The 18,548-nt window shown below is 39.5% G+C and overlaps 2 protein-coding genes across 2 annotated transcripts in view; one reads left to right on the forward strand and one right to left on the reverse strand.

The window, feature by feature from the left end:
• Nucleotides 1-18,548, forward strand: part of ifngr2 (interferon gamma receptor 2) — a 187,631-nt gene that overhangs the window by 121,104 nt on the left and 47,979 nt on the right. The window lies entirely within an intron of this gene.
• The window catches only part of sv2ca (synaptic vesicle glycoprotein 2Ca), a 60,171-nt gene that overhangs the window by 31,959 nt on the left and 9,664 nt on the right, over nt 1-18,548 (reverse strand). Inside the window, exon 3 of the mRNA XM_056233362.1 lies at nt 1,306-1,486. Within this exon, the coding sequence (XP_056089337.1) occupies nt 1,306-1,486 (181 nt within the window). The remainder of the gene's footprint in view (nt 1-1,305; nt 1,487-18,548) is intronic.

Here is an 18,548-nt window from a genome sequence, read left to right on the forward strand (position 1 = left end):
CAAAAATACCTATCTCTGTGTTGAAGGTTTGGGTGAACACTGCGAATTGTAAACCTGTATGACAGCGACCTCATCCTGTATTATTTTTGAAATATGAATTTAAAACTGAAACATATATTATTTTATACAGACATGATACTACTTATCATTGTACCCATATTGACATTTTAATTAGCAACAACATCCTGTGAAATGCTCATTAGGAGGCGCAGGCTCCAGTGCAAGTCATTACAGGCTGAATGTGTTCAAAGATTCACAAGAACTCCATCATCAGAGAGACAAGTGCTTTAGCCATGGACCAATAGACAGTGTCTGCCAGCAATCGAGAATCAGAGACCCAAGAAAGCAGCACTGCAGAGGCTATTGATCCAGCCAGATGTAATGTATTGTCTGTCTGAAAAAGACTATTATCTAAAGAATAGGGGAGACATTCTCGTTTTAGAGGAGGGTTGATAAAAGATGCCCATTGTATAGTTTTTCATGATACCAGCCAAAATCGCTTTCCAGAAACACATGTCAAGGTGCAGGTGGAGACTATATTTAGGTAGTCTGTTAAATTGATCATTTCCATGTCTGTTGACACATGGGAGTGGCAGAGATATTTTTCAGTGTTGTGAGTGGAAGACTTCTTTACAAACATCAGAAGAATCACTGTAGGATGTATGTTCTGAAAAATAGCCTATATTGAGGCATGATCATGGTATAAAATATACAATCTACTTAAACAGTGTTTTCTCACTTTATACATCTTTATATATTTTTTTTTTATTTAATCAAAAATACAGTAAAAGTACTAATATTGTGAAATATTATTATAATTTAAAATACATTTGTGATGCAAAGCTGAATTTTCAGCATCATTACTCTAGTGTTCAGCATCACATGATCCTTTAGGAATCATTCTAATAATCTGATTTGCTGCTCAAGAAACATTTATTATTGTTGTCAATGTTGAAAACAGTTCCGCTGCTTAATATTTTTGTGGAAACCATAATAATTGTTTTGTCAGGATTATTTAATGAATAGAAAGTAAAACAACAACATTTATTTTAAATAGAAATCTTTTGTAACAATGTAAAAGTTTTTACTGTCACTTTTGATCAATTTAATGGATCCTTGAATAAAAGTATTCATTTCTTAAAGAAAAAAATCTTACTGACCTCAAACAATGGTGCATATATTTTTATCAATATTTTCTTGTATTGTAGTGATGTACAGAATCTAAAGTCTTTATGATGATCCACATTTTGGACTTTTCAAATTTAATTGTTAATTAAATGTTGAATATGCAGGAAACGGACTCACCCTAGGCCAGCTATCGTGCGACAAAGCAAGAAGACGCCATAGCCCTGCACAAAAGATGATAGGAAGGCGAAGAACCCATTTATGGACATACAAAGGAGCAGACACTGCCGTCTGCCCAACTTGTCGGCCAAGCCGCCCCAGAAGAAGGCCCCTACCATCATTCCCAGATACACAATGCTGCCTGTAGTGAATAAGAGTAGAGGAAAAAAAGAACAAAGTGAAACAGTAGGAACACACACCTCAGGCAGAGAAACACACAGACTGAAGTTGTCATATTCAGGAGAGTTTGTTTTTGCCTTCATTCTTGTTTGCGTGCTGATTTATATGAACAAAATTGTTTATATGCTGCTTCTTGGAACAGGAACTCCATTAAACTTTCAGTTGACTGATGTTTTCACCTGAGGACTTTGTTGTTTTCCAGGTGAAATGCAGGACACTTTCTGTGATGATGCTATTAGCACAAGGGACGGTGAAATTTGTGATTACATAAGTAGTCCAAAGGAAAAACAAATAACCATTAAAAATGTATCAGATTTAAGTGATCTCAGAATACTCTACAGAAGCTTTCTGATATAACTGTCAAATATGCTTTACTATGCTGTACTTTCAACATTTACTCCATCTGTACAAAAATATTAGCATCTAAAGGATTTAACTGAAAAGGATCTGCAGTGATTGTAATAAGATGCCTACATATCTAGAGCACAGCATTAGGATACTGCAGATAAAATGTTAAATACAGAGAAAAACACAACCTAATATTGTCTAACATTATTATTTTGATAAAAAATGTGCCGGTTTACAGGTACAATGCAATCAAATAATGTTATTCCTCTTCAGCAGACTGAATTTTCTACAAATAATCTAATTGTGTCACGAAACAGAAGAGGAGTCATGAAGGTAAAAGTAACAGTTCTTTATTAAAGGGTTGATGGTGATCTGGAAGATCGTCAGACAGGTGAGTGATGAGCATAAGCAGTTCAAATGACAGTCACACTTAGCTGATGGGGTATTTCTGCTTGCAGGGTTGAAGACAAGCATGATGAAGATAATGGGTCCAAGGCAATGAGTCTCTGGAGGAGGACGATGAAGGTAGGCATATGAAGGCGAGTAGTCAGGTAAGTGTAATCGTGTAGAGACTGACGAGACCGGACAATGAGTGCATGTGAATTGGGTGCTTATATGTGGTGCTCCATGAGCGTGTGACAGGTGTGGCAGGTTAATACTCAGGTGACTGGGAACGAGTGGGTGGAGCTGAAAGACCTGGTGCTGAGGGTGTGTTGGCTGAATCCATGACAGTATAGACAGACCTTCTGTACCCGGATGGGTGTAGCAGCTCTTCTGGCGTCGGCCTGGGTCTTGTGTCTTCGGACTGTCCCTTGCACATGGACATGAGCTGAGTCCCACACCCTCTCGCTGGAACCTGGGATGGTTGGTAGCCAAGAATGCACTGGAAAGGGGTGATTACTTGGCCCACAGTAAGAAGCATTTCCAGCTATGTTGATGATGGTGGCACTATGACCGCAGGTAACAACAAATTTCTTGAGTCTTGCGTTTGGTTTGGCTGTTGGTTTGGGGGTGATAGCCAGAAGAAAAGCTCACTGATACTTCGAGAAGACGAAAGACGGCTTTCCAGACATGAGAGGTGAATTGTGTGCCTCTATTCGACACAATATCCTCTGGTAACCCAAAGTTACGGAAGACGCTATGGACCAGGGCCTCGGCTATTTCCATGGCAGTAGGAAGACCTTTGAATGAGATGAGTTTGGAGGCTTTGGAGAAGCGGTCGACAGCTACAAGGATGCAGGTGTTCTCGTCGGATGGAGGTCTATGACAAAGTCTATTCCCAGGTGAGACCATGAACAGTGAGGGATGGGTAGAGGATGGAGCTTGCCCTCTGGTAAGTGTTTCAGTGTTTGGAGATGGCACAGATGGGACACCCTTGAACGAACGTTGGACATCCTGGGCCATAATTGGCCACCAGCAGCGTTCACAGACCAAGAGGGTCTGCTGGTTACCTGGATGCCCAGTTCCCGGAGACAAGTGAACTGAATCAATGAGGGTTACACGTAGGTTAGATGGGACATAAGTGAGGCCCTCAGGACTGCTGTGGTGGTGGTGCGGCACTGGTGGCGGCTGTAATCTGATCATTAGGAGACCATTGGATCGGAGACACGTAGAGGGCTGAAGGGAGAAAGGTTTCAGAGGATGGTTGAGGTCAGTCTGGAGATTGAAGGCGGGAAAGTGCATCCGCTTTAGTGTTCTTGTCTCCTGGACGGTAGGTGACTTTGAAGTCGAAAAGTGTGAATAATAAAGCCTACTGGGCTTGGCGAGGATTAAGGCGGCATGTGTTTTGGAGATACTCCAAGTTGCAATGATCGGTGATGACCAGGAATTGATGTTTGGCTCTCTCCAGCCAGTGTCTCCATTCTTCTAGAGCTAACTTGATGGCTCACGGTTGCCAATTTCATAGTTTAGGGAGAAGGCGGCACATGGATAAAGTGGAGCGTGTTCCCCCTTGCCGCTGTGAGACCACCGCTCCCACACCATTGGTGGATGGATCCACTTCCACGACGAAGGGCAGATTAGGATTGGGATGTTTGAGAATTGTAGCGGTGCAAAAAGCTTCCTTCAACCGGGGCGAAGGCCTTTGTGGCCGCTGGACTCCAGGAAAGAGACTTGGGCCGATTACGGAGCAGTGACGTGATGAGAGAGGCAATCATGCTAATTTTTTATAGAAGTTGGCGAACCCCAGGAACCGTTAGCTATCTGATGGAAAAGTTCAGGCCAGTTCCTGACCACATATACTTTCCACTGGTCCATTTGGATGCCACATCCGTCGATGATGTAACCCAAGAAGTGGACGGATAGACGATGAAACTCGCACTTCTCCAGCTTAAAATAGAGTTGGTGATCTCTGCGGTATTGGAGGACCTGTGCAACGTGATGGTGGTGTTTGGCCAGGTTACGTGAGTAGATCAGGATAACGTCAATGTAGATGATGACAAATCTATGGAGCATGTCTCTGAATACCTTGCTCATGAAGCCTTGGAAGACTGAAGGTGAGTTAGCTAGCCCGTACGTCATAAACTTGTATTCATAGTGCCAGAGGGTGGCATTCATAGTGCCACTTTTGGACTTTCAATGGTTGTGGAGTAGAGATAAACAGTAGATTCAGGAGATGAAGATGAAGTGTCTTCCAGAGGAAGATACATACAATGATCAGGACAGAACTCACTCCATTTGGTAACTTCTCTGGTAGACCATGAAACGACAGGTGAATAGTTCTGCAGCCAGGGACGTCCCAGGATGATATCAGTGGTAGATCCTTCTAGCACCAGAACTGAGATCTCCCCCCTATGCATGTGTCACACAACAGAAGGAAACAGACAGGTAAGTGAATAAAGAGATGTTTATTTAAAGTCCCACTCCGATCATATTTTTAGCTATTTTTAAACATTCCCAGTGGTCTTTAAATTATGATTATGCCATTTTTAGCCAAAATCACAAAACCTGTGCCGTTTTCTGGGACTTCGCTTCAGCAGAGCGGCAGTAGCTCATTAGCAATTCGCCTCTGCGTTGTGGGCGGAGCCGTTGGCACGGAGACGACCCTCCCCCTGCCCGTTGCTGAGAGCTCTGTCTCTCCCGCTAGCTTACACCCCCAATACCGGTGGGGCAACAGTATTATATACACGTTAATTATTATTATCCGTAGTTAATCAAAGTTATCACCGATCACCAATCATTATTTCACTCCAAGACGTCGCGTGTGGAGACGCCCAGTGGAGTTACTACGTCACAACTCCAGTCTATTTTAGCCGGCATTTTATCGTCTGCTACTGATTCACAGCCATTTGAATGTGGAAATACTCAGAAATACAACTTTGAGCTTATTTTTCTCAAGGTATGTCCTCTAACATCAGAAAAATGCCACAAGAACATGTTAACACCTAGAAAAACATTATTTTCATCAGAGTGGGTCTTTAAGCAGAGGGTAGAGCGATAGTGGGAACCAGGCAACGGTGAGTCTATGACAGCAGGAAATATCAAACGATGACTTAGCTGGATGGTAATGACTGTTTGTATCTTTGCAGAAGGTGGAAGAGAGGCGAAGGCTGACGAGCTGGATCTGGACGGAGGATGACAGAAGACAGGCGACTGGAAATGGCGATCTCAGCTGAGTATTGGCGGGTAAGTGTTGCAGGTAGGTAGTCGGTGCGTCTTAGTGTTGATGAGGGAGTGCATGTGCAGTGAATCAGTATTCGGGTGATTGGGAACGAGTGGGCGGATCGTGATGATCTGGTGAAGATTGGTGTTGTGATGGGCTGACTCTGTGACAACAGGTCTCCAATACTGAGCGTGACGGCTGGTGTGCAGTGCGTGATGACTCCTCGACCAAGCAGCTTACCCAGGATGGAATGGATGTTCAGTGTTTGGGAACTGGGGAGTTTCTTGATACGGATATGTTCGAGAAGTTTCTGTGAGATGAAATTCCCAGCAGAGTCGATGAGAGCTTGAGCTGGAAGGGAACATCGAGGAGCAATCACTGACACTGGAGTGCGTTTCAATGAAGAGATAGTTAAGGGGAATTGGACAGCACTCACCATTGGTTGAGTAGGACGTACTTGACTGTCTGGGATTAGGTGATCTTTAGACCCACAGTATAAGCACAGATTGTTGTGAATACACCGTTGTCGCTCAGACTGGGTGAGATGGAATGAATTGACCTGCATAGGTTTGCTGAGTGGTGCTGCTGGAGCGGCTGATGGCATAAAGCAAGAGGATTGCAGCGGTGGTGGTGAGTCCAATTGGCAGGCTGAGATGCATTGAGCCACACGAATGGATCGTTGAATAAGAATTTCTAGTTCTACGGTTTCATCGTAAATCACCATTTGAAGTCTTAAATCTGGGGACAGACCTTAATTAAAAGCTGTTATTAATGCTGCTTTGTTCCACCCACTTGCCACCGCTAGGGTGCGGAATTGCACAGCATAATCACTCACTGAAGATTTACCTTGATGGAGGTGATAGAGTTGATTGTGGATCGAGGTAAGGTGACTGGTCTGCCCAAACACTTCTTTGAAATGTGTGATGAAGTAGTTCATAGAACGAGTGAGTGGGCTGTCTTGTTACCAAATGGTGTTTGCCTACTGAAGAGTGCGACCTGATAGGAGAGATATTATGTAGTCGATCTTGGCCTTTTCGGTTAGAAAACAATGAGCCTGCATTTTGAACAGCAACGGACATTGTAGGAGAAATCCACTGCAATCCTCCACCGCTCCAGAGAAGGTCGCTGGTTGAGCCATGGGACTGAATGATGTGACTACCGCTGAGGGAGTGGAAGGAGGAAGAGGTGACTGTTGGGGAATTTGGACTGCTTCAGCCAATGGATCGGGATTTTCAGATTCCATTTCGGTTTCTTGTTGTTTGTGGTCTGGTCTTCTGTCGCAAAACAGGAGAGGAGACACGAAGGTAAAAGTAACAGTTCTTTATTAAAGGGTTGATGGTGATCTGGAAGATCGTCAAACAGGTGAGTGATGACGAGCATAAGCAGTTGAAATGACAGTCACACTTAGCTGATGGGGTATTTCTGCTTGCAGGGTTGAAGACAAGCACGAAGAAGATAATGGGTCCAAAGAAAAAAGTATCCGGAGGAGAACTGGTGCTGGGGGTGTGTTGGCTGAATCCATGACAATTTGACACAATTTATTGAAAAAAAAGGGAAGACCTTGGTGTCATAAATGGGCTGTAATGATGCTGAAATCAAACAAAAACAGCCTCTAATAGATTCAAACAGGAACACGCAGAAGATCACACAGGGTAATTAAAAACAACCACATAAAATAAGATGCAAACGAAACCGGACAAAGAACAGACAGAACTCAGGGAATAAATACACAGGGAGAACTAATCAAGGAAAAACAGAACAGGTGCATGAATTAATGAATAACTAGGGAAACTAACAATGACTAGGAACTCAGGCAAAACGGAAGATGGCACTGACTGAAAACGAAACCAAAACAACATAAACATTAGACTGGGTTAAATAAAAGTATATATACATTTACATATATTTATCAATGCTCTTCCCTTTTTTCCAAAAAATATTGTTACGTCCAGGCAAGACAAGGAAGAAGTGAGAGAGGAGGATCCAACTGCAGCACTCTTAAACTTTTATTTTAAAAAAAACATGAATTCCAAGACACGGAGTGGCTGAACCATGACTACTAAGCAAATAGCAAAGACAATACAGGACAATGAACTGAAACAAACTGAGGGCTTAAATACACAGGCTTAATCAAACCAAACACGACCCAGGTGAACATAATCAAATAGCCAATGTTCCATAGTAAGAAACGACCTAATCAGAAACCAAGGAAACCAAGCAAACAGGAACTAAACACAGGAAGGAAAAACGGGAACCAAAGGAAACACAACATGAGGCTGAATCCGAAATCACATACTTCCCTACTATATAGTACGCGAAAAACGGTATGTGACAAAAGAAGTACTTCCGAATTCACAGTACTTATAAAAGGGTAGGCAAAAAGTACCCGGATGACATAGGCTAATACTTCTGGAGAGATTCTGAAGTGAGCATACAATGGACACTTTTCTATCCCATGAGGCCACAGGAGAGGATTTGTGAATAACTGATGCTAGTAGGTTACATGATAATGACAACATGGCAAATAATGTAGTACGGATTACATTCATAGTACACACATTCATACAATATAGAATGCACTTTTTTGGAAAGTACGGTTGGAAAGTAATGACTTATTTAAAATAATTAGCCTACCTACTCAAGAGAGTAAAGCGATTTTGGAAGCAGCCTAAAGGCCAATTCACACAGCACAGACAAACACCAACAAACACGTTTGTTGGGATTTTTCTGATCAGCGTGTTACCCCTGTCGGCGTCCATGACTGCAGTGTTTGTTGGTGTCTGTTGGGGCAGTGTGAACATGACAGCAGGGCTGCCAACTTTTGAGTTCAGCTTAGAGTGAGATTTTGGGGGGCGGGGCTTGGGCTATGGGGGAGGGGCGTATTGAGGGGCGTGGCTTGGTGTGGGGAAAAAATACAAACACAAAATCCTTGCATTAGCAGAAGTGTATTAAGTATATAGGCTATTGATTGTCAAAGTATTTGGTATCTGTAAAGAATTTCTTGGGAGATTTACATTAAATTTAATTTTACATTTAACATTTTAATTGACATTCTGTTCTTAGAAAACAATAATTAACATTAACTACTAGGCATGTCCAGATATTTGTCATCTGGAAATGCTTTTGTACTGTTTTTTATGATAAAGTTATGTAAAATAACTGCTCAGTGCTGCAAAACAAACAAGTCTGCTAATGCTAACTTAATTCTATATAAACTATATAACAGGCCTATTAGTTACTAGCCTAAACTGGATGGAGACAAGGAGCGCCCTGTAACTCACTGACCTGCCTGCGTTCACAATTCACACGGTGCAGATGGGAGGGAGAACGGCTGACTGCACAGTTTATGGGAATAAATTGTGTAGGCTATTTCCCTCACAATTGTCACAAAAAACTCACACTGTCTGTCTGGTTTTCAGAGCCGGTCCGAGCCTTTTGGGGGCCCTAAGCAGAATTTGATTTGGGGGCCCCCTCCCACTACGCGAAGTCCCCTGTGCTTGACGATTATTGACACAAATGTCACGCAATAATGATACATTATAAATGAATACAGTAAGGTTATGTATTAATACAAAATAAATAGGCATACTTAATAAAAAATAGATGCCTACTTAAATAAAAAAGTTTTAACTTTTACTTTACTCTTTTACTAACTCTTTGAAACTTCTTAAAACAAACTGTCTCAAAACATATAAAATAAATTATTTGCTAAAATAATGACAAAACTGAGAAATCAGAAACATAATAAGAGCAAGGGTTCAACAATGACAATTATTGTTGAAAACTGTAAAAAAAAAAGATTATTTCTCAACTGTCTCAATACAGTGTGTGTCCACTGGGTTGTGTTGCGAGAGACACGCAAGCTCGCTTACCTCTCTGCCGTCGTGCGCGTGCGCGGTTAGGAGCTCAACACATCTGTCTCGCATGCACGCTCGTTTGCTATAGATTACAGGATATTTTAACTAATTTGCGGTAAAACTAGTCGATCACGAATGGCTCAACTGGTAGATCTATAGATAAACTTATCTTTCAGGCATTTGACTGACCGGGTTGACACTTCAGCGTGAGAAATCGGGGGTGGCGTGAGAGCGTGAGAATTGGCTCAATTGCGTGAGTCTCACGCTCAATGCGTGAGAGTTGGCAGCCCTGTGACAGTTATTTTTCATAAAATTCTAAATCCAACGGCCAACTTGTTTGTTGGTGTTTGTTGGCGTTTGACTGTGTGACGTGAATTGGCCTTAAGAGTCCACAAACAGAACATAACCATTCGTTTTGTCAAATACATTATCATTTGCAGAAAAATCCCTGTTTTCCGATACATGGGCAAAAAAGGAAGCACTTAAATGTTAATAAAAATGGTTAATAATGGTTAAAAAAAATGGTTAAATAAAATATTTGTAGCAGACATACAATAATTTATAGAAAAGGGAGAAGTTAATAAATATTACATAATAAGACTGATTATTAGCTGTCTTATCAGACATAGAGAGCATGATAAAGAGAAATTGTGAGAAACAGGTGGATATAGTTGTATTTGACAGAAGGGACAATAGATATGTACAGATTTGCAGTGACACTTTTTATACAGACCATGTGTTGCAATGCACAAAACGTTTTGGAGATTTGCTGATTACTCAGAGTGTAAATTTTCATCTGATACAGCAGCTTTCTCTGTGACCAAGCACTTACACAATCTGCTGCTTTAGAATCAGCACAGCAATTAACAATGTGCAGTAAAACTGCTTTGCTGGTACAGTATAAGACCGGTACATAGATTTACTTTTGAAGTTGACTACTTTAAGACTTGTGTGATTATGCATTTTGTTTTATATAATAAAGCAGAAAGTGTGTATGATAAATGCATGTCTCACATTTCTTATGATAATACAAACTCATAGAGGCATAAAATACGCATATCTCCAAAAGTTCATTATTTATAATGAAGACTCCAGAAATCATGCCAGGCATTGCGCTTTTCACCAAGGTGCTAACTTAAAAAGGTCAAACATTTCTTATTATTTTTCCCCTTTAGGTCAATTTTTAACCTTAAAGTTTTATGCCAAAAGCATCATTACCTTAAAAACTCTTATCCAAATCCATTGTAAATGCAAGAAGGGCAAGGGCAGCCATTATTATTGTGATTACCATTTTAAATATATATTTAGGTTTCTATTAATTCTATTTCTATTTTAACAGTTACTATTATTTAAGAAATATCTCACAGCAATAGACGTGTTGTGATTACCTGTGACATTGTTCTCATTTGTGAGTAGACATTGCTTTTATACAACAGTTCAAAACAAGAAGGTAATATAAGGCTGCGTCCGAAATCACATACTCTCTTGAGTAGGAAATTATTTTAAAGAATTTTCAGAATTTCACCCGGAAGTAGTAGGTCATCCGGGGACTTTTTGCTTATTCTTTTATGAGTACTGTGAATTCGGACATACTTATTTTGTCACGTACTGTTTTTCGTCTACTGTAGGGAAGCATGCGATTCCGGATGCAGGTTTACATTTTACAAACTATATTCAAAATGACTTTGTTGGTCTTTGCTCTGATAACAAAAATAGTTCCAAACAAAGCCAATGCAGAATCAGGGTAGTAGCACATCAGTGTTTTTGAACAAATCGATTAAATTAATGATTCATAAAGATATTGTCACCACGTACTGGGGTAACAATGTAACCTACACTGTAAAAGATTACCATTAAAGTCACTATGAAATTAAAATAGAAATTTATTGAAAATTGCAGTATTTATTATGAATGATTTATCTGAGCACATTATTATTTTCTTAAATTCATGTGCTGAATTAAAATAACTTTCAGAAACCACAATAATACAACGATCCAATCAATTCCCAATGGAAAAAAAAATTACGTCCCGTCCTACATTTTTTTCTTGTTCGAGAAGCCGTTTCATATACAAGTCACAATACGGAACAAAAGACTATCACAACTTCCATTTATGTCGACTTTAATGCGGAGACAGTCTGTATGGAAAGTGAAAACACATTCAAGCACAGTGACACAAAAACATTTGTCCATAATTTAAAATACCATAATTACTGCAGTTAGTGTTGCCTCTCAAAAGCCATAAAAGATTAATACAGGTTATGTTTCAAACTGTGTAAGAAGCTTCATGAGTCTCAGTTTCATTCCTTTTTAATGTCAGTAATGGCTACTAAACCAAAAGTTTTGCGTTCCACCGAGAAACTTTTCATATTTTTGGCCATCACCATGACCTCTTATGGTCTCTGTCAGTTACAACAACTTTATGCCATGGTCTGTCTGAATACTCGATTCTGACTGGTTAGAACATGCACATTAAAACCGTTTATGCACAAGTAGCTCCAATCAGTTTAATCACCATTCTATATTAATGCGCTGCTTTCATTGAAGCACAGCCACATCACTTGCAGAGATATGAGATAGCACTGAGCGCACACAGAAACATTCAGGAGCACAGAAACTTGTTATCAACACTGCACAGCAACTTTTATTAATAAAATAGCTTATCTGCTGAATCTGCTATTTTATATTACTCAGCAAGGAGGTGGTAATGTTGCTGTTTTTGAAGTAATTAAGCTCACAGCTTCATTGTTAGTAGAGAGAGACGCTACAAAGACAAAGTAATTCACACAAGCATCTCTCATCTAACCGTGCAGACTGTTAGATCTAACGAGTCGTATAGGCTAGCTGACGGAAATAACCATTATTTTAACCCTCCCAGTCAAATTTAGTGCTGAAAACATCAATGACAGCTTTAACTTGTCAATGCTGGCAAATGCCCATGGTATTAAGTGGGATAATCCATGGCTAGCTGTGCATTAAACATCTGCGGAGCCATTCAAAATGTGAATTTTAAAGTTTAATGCACAGTTAGCTGTGGATTATTCTTTAGGCTACATAGTAAGCATGGCATTTTGTCAGAAGTTATGGTTACCATGTACATTTTTTTACTTGCTGACTAATATGTTCACTATAATGTTGTACCAGTGAAGTCAATCTATATAACCTCACAGTGAAAACATAGTGATAACCAGTCAAGAACATTCACTGCCAATCAACACTTTGATGATTGTGGAAGAGGAAAGCACAAGCTCCTTTATTCATGGCTGTCAAAAAATGAATTACCCACATAAGGGCAATGACTCACACATTTTTACTACCTGTACTTTTGTTATTTTTCCATTGTCAGCTTGTCTTTATGATATTCACTTTAAAAAACAGATGAGATGGCTGAGATTACTATAGCAGTGTGATTTATATTCTGTGTAAAATCTGAGCCATAGAATTCAGGATTATTTTGAGAAAATGTTCTCTGTAAAAACCGAGTATATATCTTTCAATTTCTCTGTGTGCACACATTGAGAGTCTGCATATGCAGGTCTTGTAATCTCTGCAGTGGGGTGATTTTACTGCAGTTTAGCCAAGCTCAACGTCTCCTAGTCACCAACACACGAAAAGAGACAGATAAAGGGAAATAATAAGAGAGGGAGGACAGAGAAATAGATTGAAAGGGGGTTGTGACAAGATGTAGCCTAGTAGATACAACAACCACAAATTAATATGGACAGGTGGACTCCTGGATCTAAGCCAAAAGTAATGAAAGACACACCACACAAAATATTCAAAACACCATCCATTACTGTAACTAGGTGATGCAGCAATTTTCTTTAAAATTTGCACAGAATACTCAATGCCCCTTTGGTATAAATTATAGATTTTTGTCAGGATGAATAGACTGATAGTAGTTTGGTAATTAGGAAAGCCAAGACTGTGAAACTACATTGAACTATATTGCTCTGTACATACGGCAGGAAACAAAAATGGATCAAATAAACGGAAATAAAATGGATAATGCATAAACACAAAAGTCAATTCTCCTTTACTAAAGCATGATAGCCTTGAGTAATGCCTGAAACTATTATGACAGAAAAGAATAGTAAATATCAAAGTCATATCATATTCATATCATCACTACATATTAGCCAAACTTGCTCTCAAAATTGGGTAACAAATCCTTAAAATTCACTAGAGCTAAATAATGTGGTCAACCATTTTAGTAAAAGCTCAAATATCAAATGTCCTTTATATCCAGCATCTGTTTAAACATTTATAACACCACAACTGTACAATTTGAACAAATTTGACAGAATCACAGATATCTGTTGTCTTAATATTCTTTCCAATATTTGCTTAAAAGACTAATATATATATATATATATATATATAATCTATATGTAATATAGTGCATGAGTTATATTAACTACTGATGGTGCCTTTTATTGCAGACTGAAAGCATAAATCAGCATAATAAATCAAATAGGGTTTTGAATGACTTGAGGATTAGTAAATGATGACAGAAATTGCATGTGTGAATTGTGAATGGTCAAAGTGATCAGGTTTAAAGATCAAATGTGGAATATGAAGCTGTGCAATTTCACTTGATAGCAAACATAAAAAGACTCAAGATCTGCAGAAAGTTCACATTTCTACTGGCTCATATCTGATCATATCTGCACTAAATTGCCACTGCACCACTGTGCCTGCTGGAAAGCAGCCATTATCTTACTCACCGAGAGATATTCAGTGTTTAGCATGAGTCAGCAGGCTCTGAAAAACTAGACATATTCAAATAAATAAATATAATTTTAGCAAGGATGCATTAAACTGATCAAAAGTGACACTTAAGACTTTTACATTGTCACAAAAATATATATATTTCAAATAGTTATTTTGAGCTTTCTATTCATCAAATAATCCTGAAAAGAATATCATGGTTTACACAACAATATTAAGCAGCACAACTGTTTTCAAAATAGATAATAATAAAAATGTTTACTTGAGCAGCAAATCAGCATATTATAATGATTTCTGAAGGATCATGTGACACTGAAGACAGGAATAATGCCGAAAATACAGCTGTATACATTTTAAAGTATATTATAGTTATCTTAAATTGTAATAATGTTTCACAGTATTATGGTCATATAAATGTAACCTCAGTAATAATATACCTCTTTCAATAACATAAAAAAATGCACTGACCCCAAACTTTTATATTTATAATGGCTTTGACAATGTCTGAGATGTAGGAGCATTTGAGATTTTTTATATAAATGTCTTTTGGTCCCTACATGTTTTTTAATCTTTCTAGCTAAGGAGCAGCAATTTCTTCAGCTGATGATCGTATCCGATCTCTAAGGCCAGTACAAAGGCTGTACCGACAGTCACGGCCGGCCACGTGCGATTATGTCTTAAAAGCCATTGACAGAGTATAAGGACAAAGAGAGAGAGAGAGGGAGCATGAAATAGGGAAGCAGAGCATGCCACACAATGCCCTCAGGGCTCTCCAGATGAGTGCATAAGTGAAGAAAAGGCAGGATAAAAAAAGAAGGATAGAAAGAAAGAGAGATGCTCAGACTTGATTAAACTGATAATAAAACACATAAGAATGTCAATTGATATCAATTTAACCAGGTCAAACAGAACTACAAGACTGTTTAAATAGCAGTATCACACACTTGCTCTAGAAATAACAATTATAAAATGAAGAAGAAAAAGAAGAAGAAAACATAAAAAAAAATTGTATTGCCCTTTTGTTGCTCCTTTTTGTCCAACATAAAAAACTGGCTGGCTACACTAGATATCAATCCCTCACATCTATACGCTCAATGTTGTTGCGACACTTTGATTAAAAAAAAGGACGTTAAATAAGAAAAAAATATTAAAATAACTTTTACAATTCCGGTCTCTTTTCCCGTTTTGGGCCCTATCATACACCTGGCGCAATGCATCGCCAAGCGTGACGCAAGTGTCTTTTGCTAGTTTCAGCCCGACGCGGTTATCATTTTCATGTCCTGCGACACGTTGTTGTTTAAATAGCAAATGTATTTGCGCCTATTTGTGCGCCCATGGGCGTGCTGGTCTGAAAACGAGGTGTGTTCAGACGCATATTTTTGGCGCGTTGCTATTTTGAGGCAACTGAAATAGACTTCGCCATTAACCAACTGAAACCTGGTCTAAAGTCAATGGCACAATATTTTTTATGTTATTTAAAGAGTAGTAATGTGCGCCTATAGGCGGGTCCACAACGTGCGTACACTCTGGTTATTACACACACAGGGACGCACAGCAGCACACAAACTAGCCAAATATTAAAAATAAAAGGATTACAATGTAAAAGATTAATTTTGTGTACAAAAAGGAATCCGGCTTGTCTCGTAGATGGTCTGCTTGTGCGCTTTAACCTCATGCACAAGCAGATCAGTTTGCTCTCAGGAGATGCGTTTAGTCTTACCGCTTTCAAATTCCGTCATGTAAATTGCAATCCGCCATGGCGCGAACGCAACTGGCATTTAAAGGGAATGGGAGATTGGTTTGTTTATTTCACGTTATGCCCAAAACACACCCATTACTCATTAAGAGAATAGGGACAACCCTTTTAGACCATGCGCCGCACGCGCCAACCATTTTTCTCGTCGTTAAATTAGCAAAAGTGCACTTGCGCCCTGCCTTAGACCATGCGCTTGGATCATTAAAATAGGGCCCATTGTGTTTAAGGACTCTTATTTTGAAGTGTATTTTTTGTTCCTATTGTTGTTAGTGTTCTATTCCTGTGTTTAGTTTTTTGCCTTAGTTACGCTTGTTTGTTTCCTTAGCAATTGATTACCACCACCTGTTCCTAGTTTGCCTCTTGTTATCCTGTGTATTTATACCTGTGTGTTCCCATGTCTGGTGTTGGATGTTACACGTGTGTATTTTTCAGTTCTGTTTTGCCAGTCTTGCTCTGTCTCTGGATCATTTTTTGCCTACGTATCCCTGTGCCAGATTTTTTGCTTGTAAATAAACATTTATGTTGCAATTAGATACTCTCCGGTTTTCTGAAACCAGCATTACCGGTATACTATCATTCAAAAGTTTGAGGCCTTTTTTTTTTATTGATGTTTTTAAAAATGTATCTGATGCTCATCAGGGATGCATTTATTTGATCAATTTTTTTTTTTTTTTATTAAATAAAATATTTATTTTAACATTAATGGTTTCTAATGGAGTTTTTTTCAGGATTCTTTGATGAATAGAAAGTTAGAAAAAACAGCAATCTTGAATGAACAGAGTCATTGCTGTATTAAATATTGAAAGTATTGTAATGGGTGTCTGCTTTGGCTGGGTTTTGCACATGTTTTAGTTTTGTTTCCTGTGTTTAAGTTTGTTTTTATGGTTTCTCTTTTTTTGATTATCATGTGCACCTGTTGTTATTTTCCTTATGTTTTTAAACCCAAGCTGTGTTAGAAATGGCCCCCATACCCTCATTCATTATTCCCTACATTAGTACACTAATTTAGTCCACTTGAAGGAGTGAATGAATATGAGTGAGTGAATTTGGACACTAGTGCGCCGGAAGCGTTGCCTCTTTTGCATAGTTTGTGTTTAATAATCATTTGAAACTTAGCAAACTGGCAGCTCCAGTAATCAGATGAAAAGATTGAACTCTGTCATGGAAACTAGCATGAATAAACCTTAATTAAACAATTTAATAATCAATTAAAAAAGGGTTAGGGTTAGGGTTAGGGTTAGGGCTAACCCTACCCCACATTAGACCAGAAGTTTGGAAAATGGACGGATGGATGATTCAGCTGTGGGCGCCATCTTCAGGTCAGATGCAGGAATTAATGTTGTAGCAGAACTTCACTTGCGTTAGCATTTCCATTGACTCCCATTCATTTTTGCGTCACTTTGACAGCGAATAACTTTACATCTGAGGCGTTTAAAGACTCCATTTGTCCATTATTTATTTCTAAAGAAACACGACAATGTATAAAGGGCTCCATTACCTTCTATGTTACACTATGGCCCCGTAGAAACAGTTTTAGTAAAAATAGGCTAACGATTGCGTCATAACCACTCGACTCTCTGTCGCGCTGTACAGAAATTACCGTACAGACAGGAGGAGAAGCTCGCAGGCAATCGGGGGGACGTCCCGTCAAGGGAGAAGCCCATAGATAATGAGTCCATAAAAGCAACGGAATACTTACTCCTGCTCACTCACGCCAAAGAACTCTTTGCTCAAGTTCCCCGTCTCTGCAAGATTAACGTTGGCAATTTTCACGCACAGCTACTAGAAGATTAACGTCTGTCAGACAGGTTGCTCACGTCATCAAGCTTAGTTTGAGTCGGTTTGAGTCTGCGCGTCAGGAACGGAAGTGCTCAAAAATCGCTAAAAATGGGCTTCAACTGTCTCAACTGAGTTCCAATGAGATGGCGCTGTCCACTTCTTATACTGTCTATGGCATACATTAGTCTCAGCCTCAGACGTCACGCCCACAGAACGTTGGCTAAACGTCTGATGCATTATGGTACACTTAACTGGAAACACTTCAGGAATGTCGAAGTCGTCATCTGATTGGTTGAATTTTATCGGATTTCCGGGGGGCGCGAGTGTCGCGTTTATTTTCGGTCCGCCGGGAAACAAAGCGCAGACCGGCGCAGACGTGTGATTGCGGAAGAAAAACTGTTGTGTTTACATGAGTGACAATGAGCATTTATCAAGATCAGCTAAACGTAGGATTTTCAAAAGTATGTGAGGTTCACGGCATAGACTCTTTAAGAGATGTCCAGGAGTTTTGTTTGAGGCACTTAGTGGAGACAAAAAGAGATATTTTAGCCTGTTTGCCGACGGGATTTGGGAAGAGTATTATTTTCCAAGCCTGGCCGACCCTTTGTCAGCATTTAGAAGGATTCCCAGCAGATCCAATTTTAGTTGTGTGTCCCCTCCTATCTATTATGGAAGATCAAGTGAAGTACCTAACCGCGAAGGGGATATCAGCCGCGTTTGCGGGCAAACATGAAACAACAGACGCTGACATCGCAGCTGGCCGATTCAGTATTGTGTTCGGTTCTCCAGAATTGCTTGTGGGTGTTAAACAGTGGAGAGATATGCTTCAAACAGATGTTTCCCGCGAGCGTCTCATCGGTATGGCTGTTGATGAAGTGCACGCCATTGTTGTTATACGTGCACGAACAGATCAATGACTTACTGCTTGTTTTCTTCTCCTTCTTTGATTTTC

The sequence above is a fragment of the Rhinichthys klamathensis genome, unplaced genomic scaffold, assembly GCF_029890125.1.
Source record: "Rhinichthys klamathensis goyatoka isolate OS25496 unplaced genomic scaffold, OSU_Roscu_1.1 h1tg000369l_1, whole genome shotgun sequence".
Taxonomy (NCBI): Eukaryota; Metazoa; Chordata; class Actinopteri; order Cypriniformes; family Leuciscidae; genus Rhinichthys; species Rhinichthys klamathensis.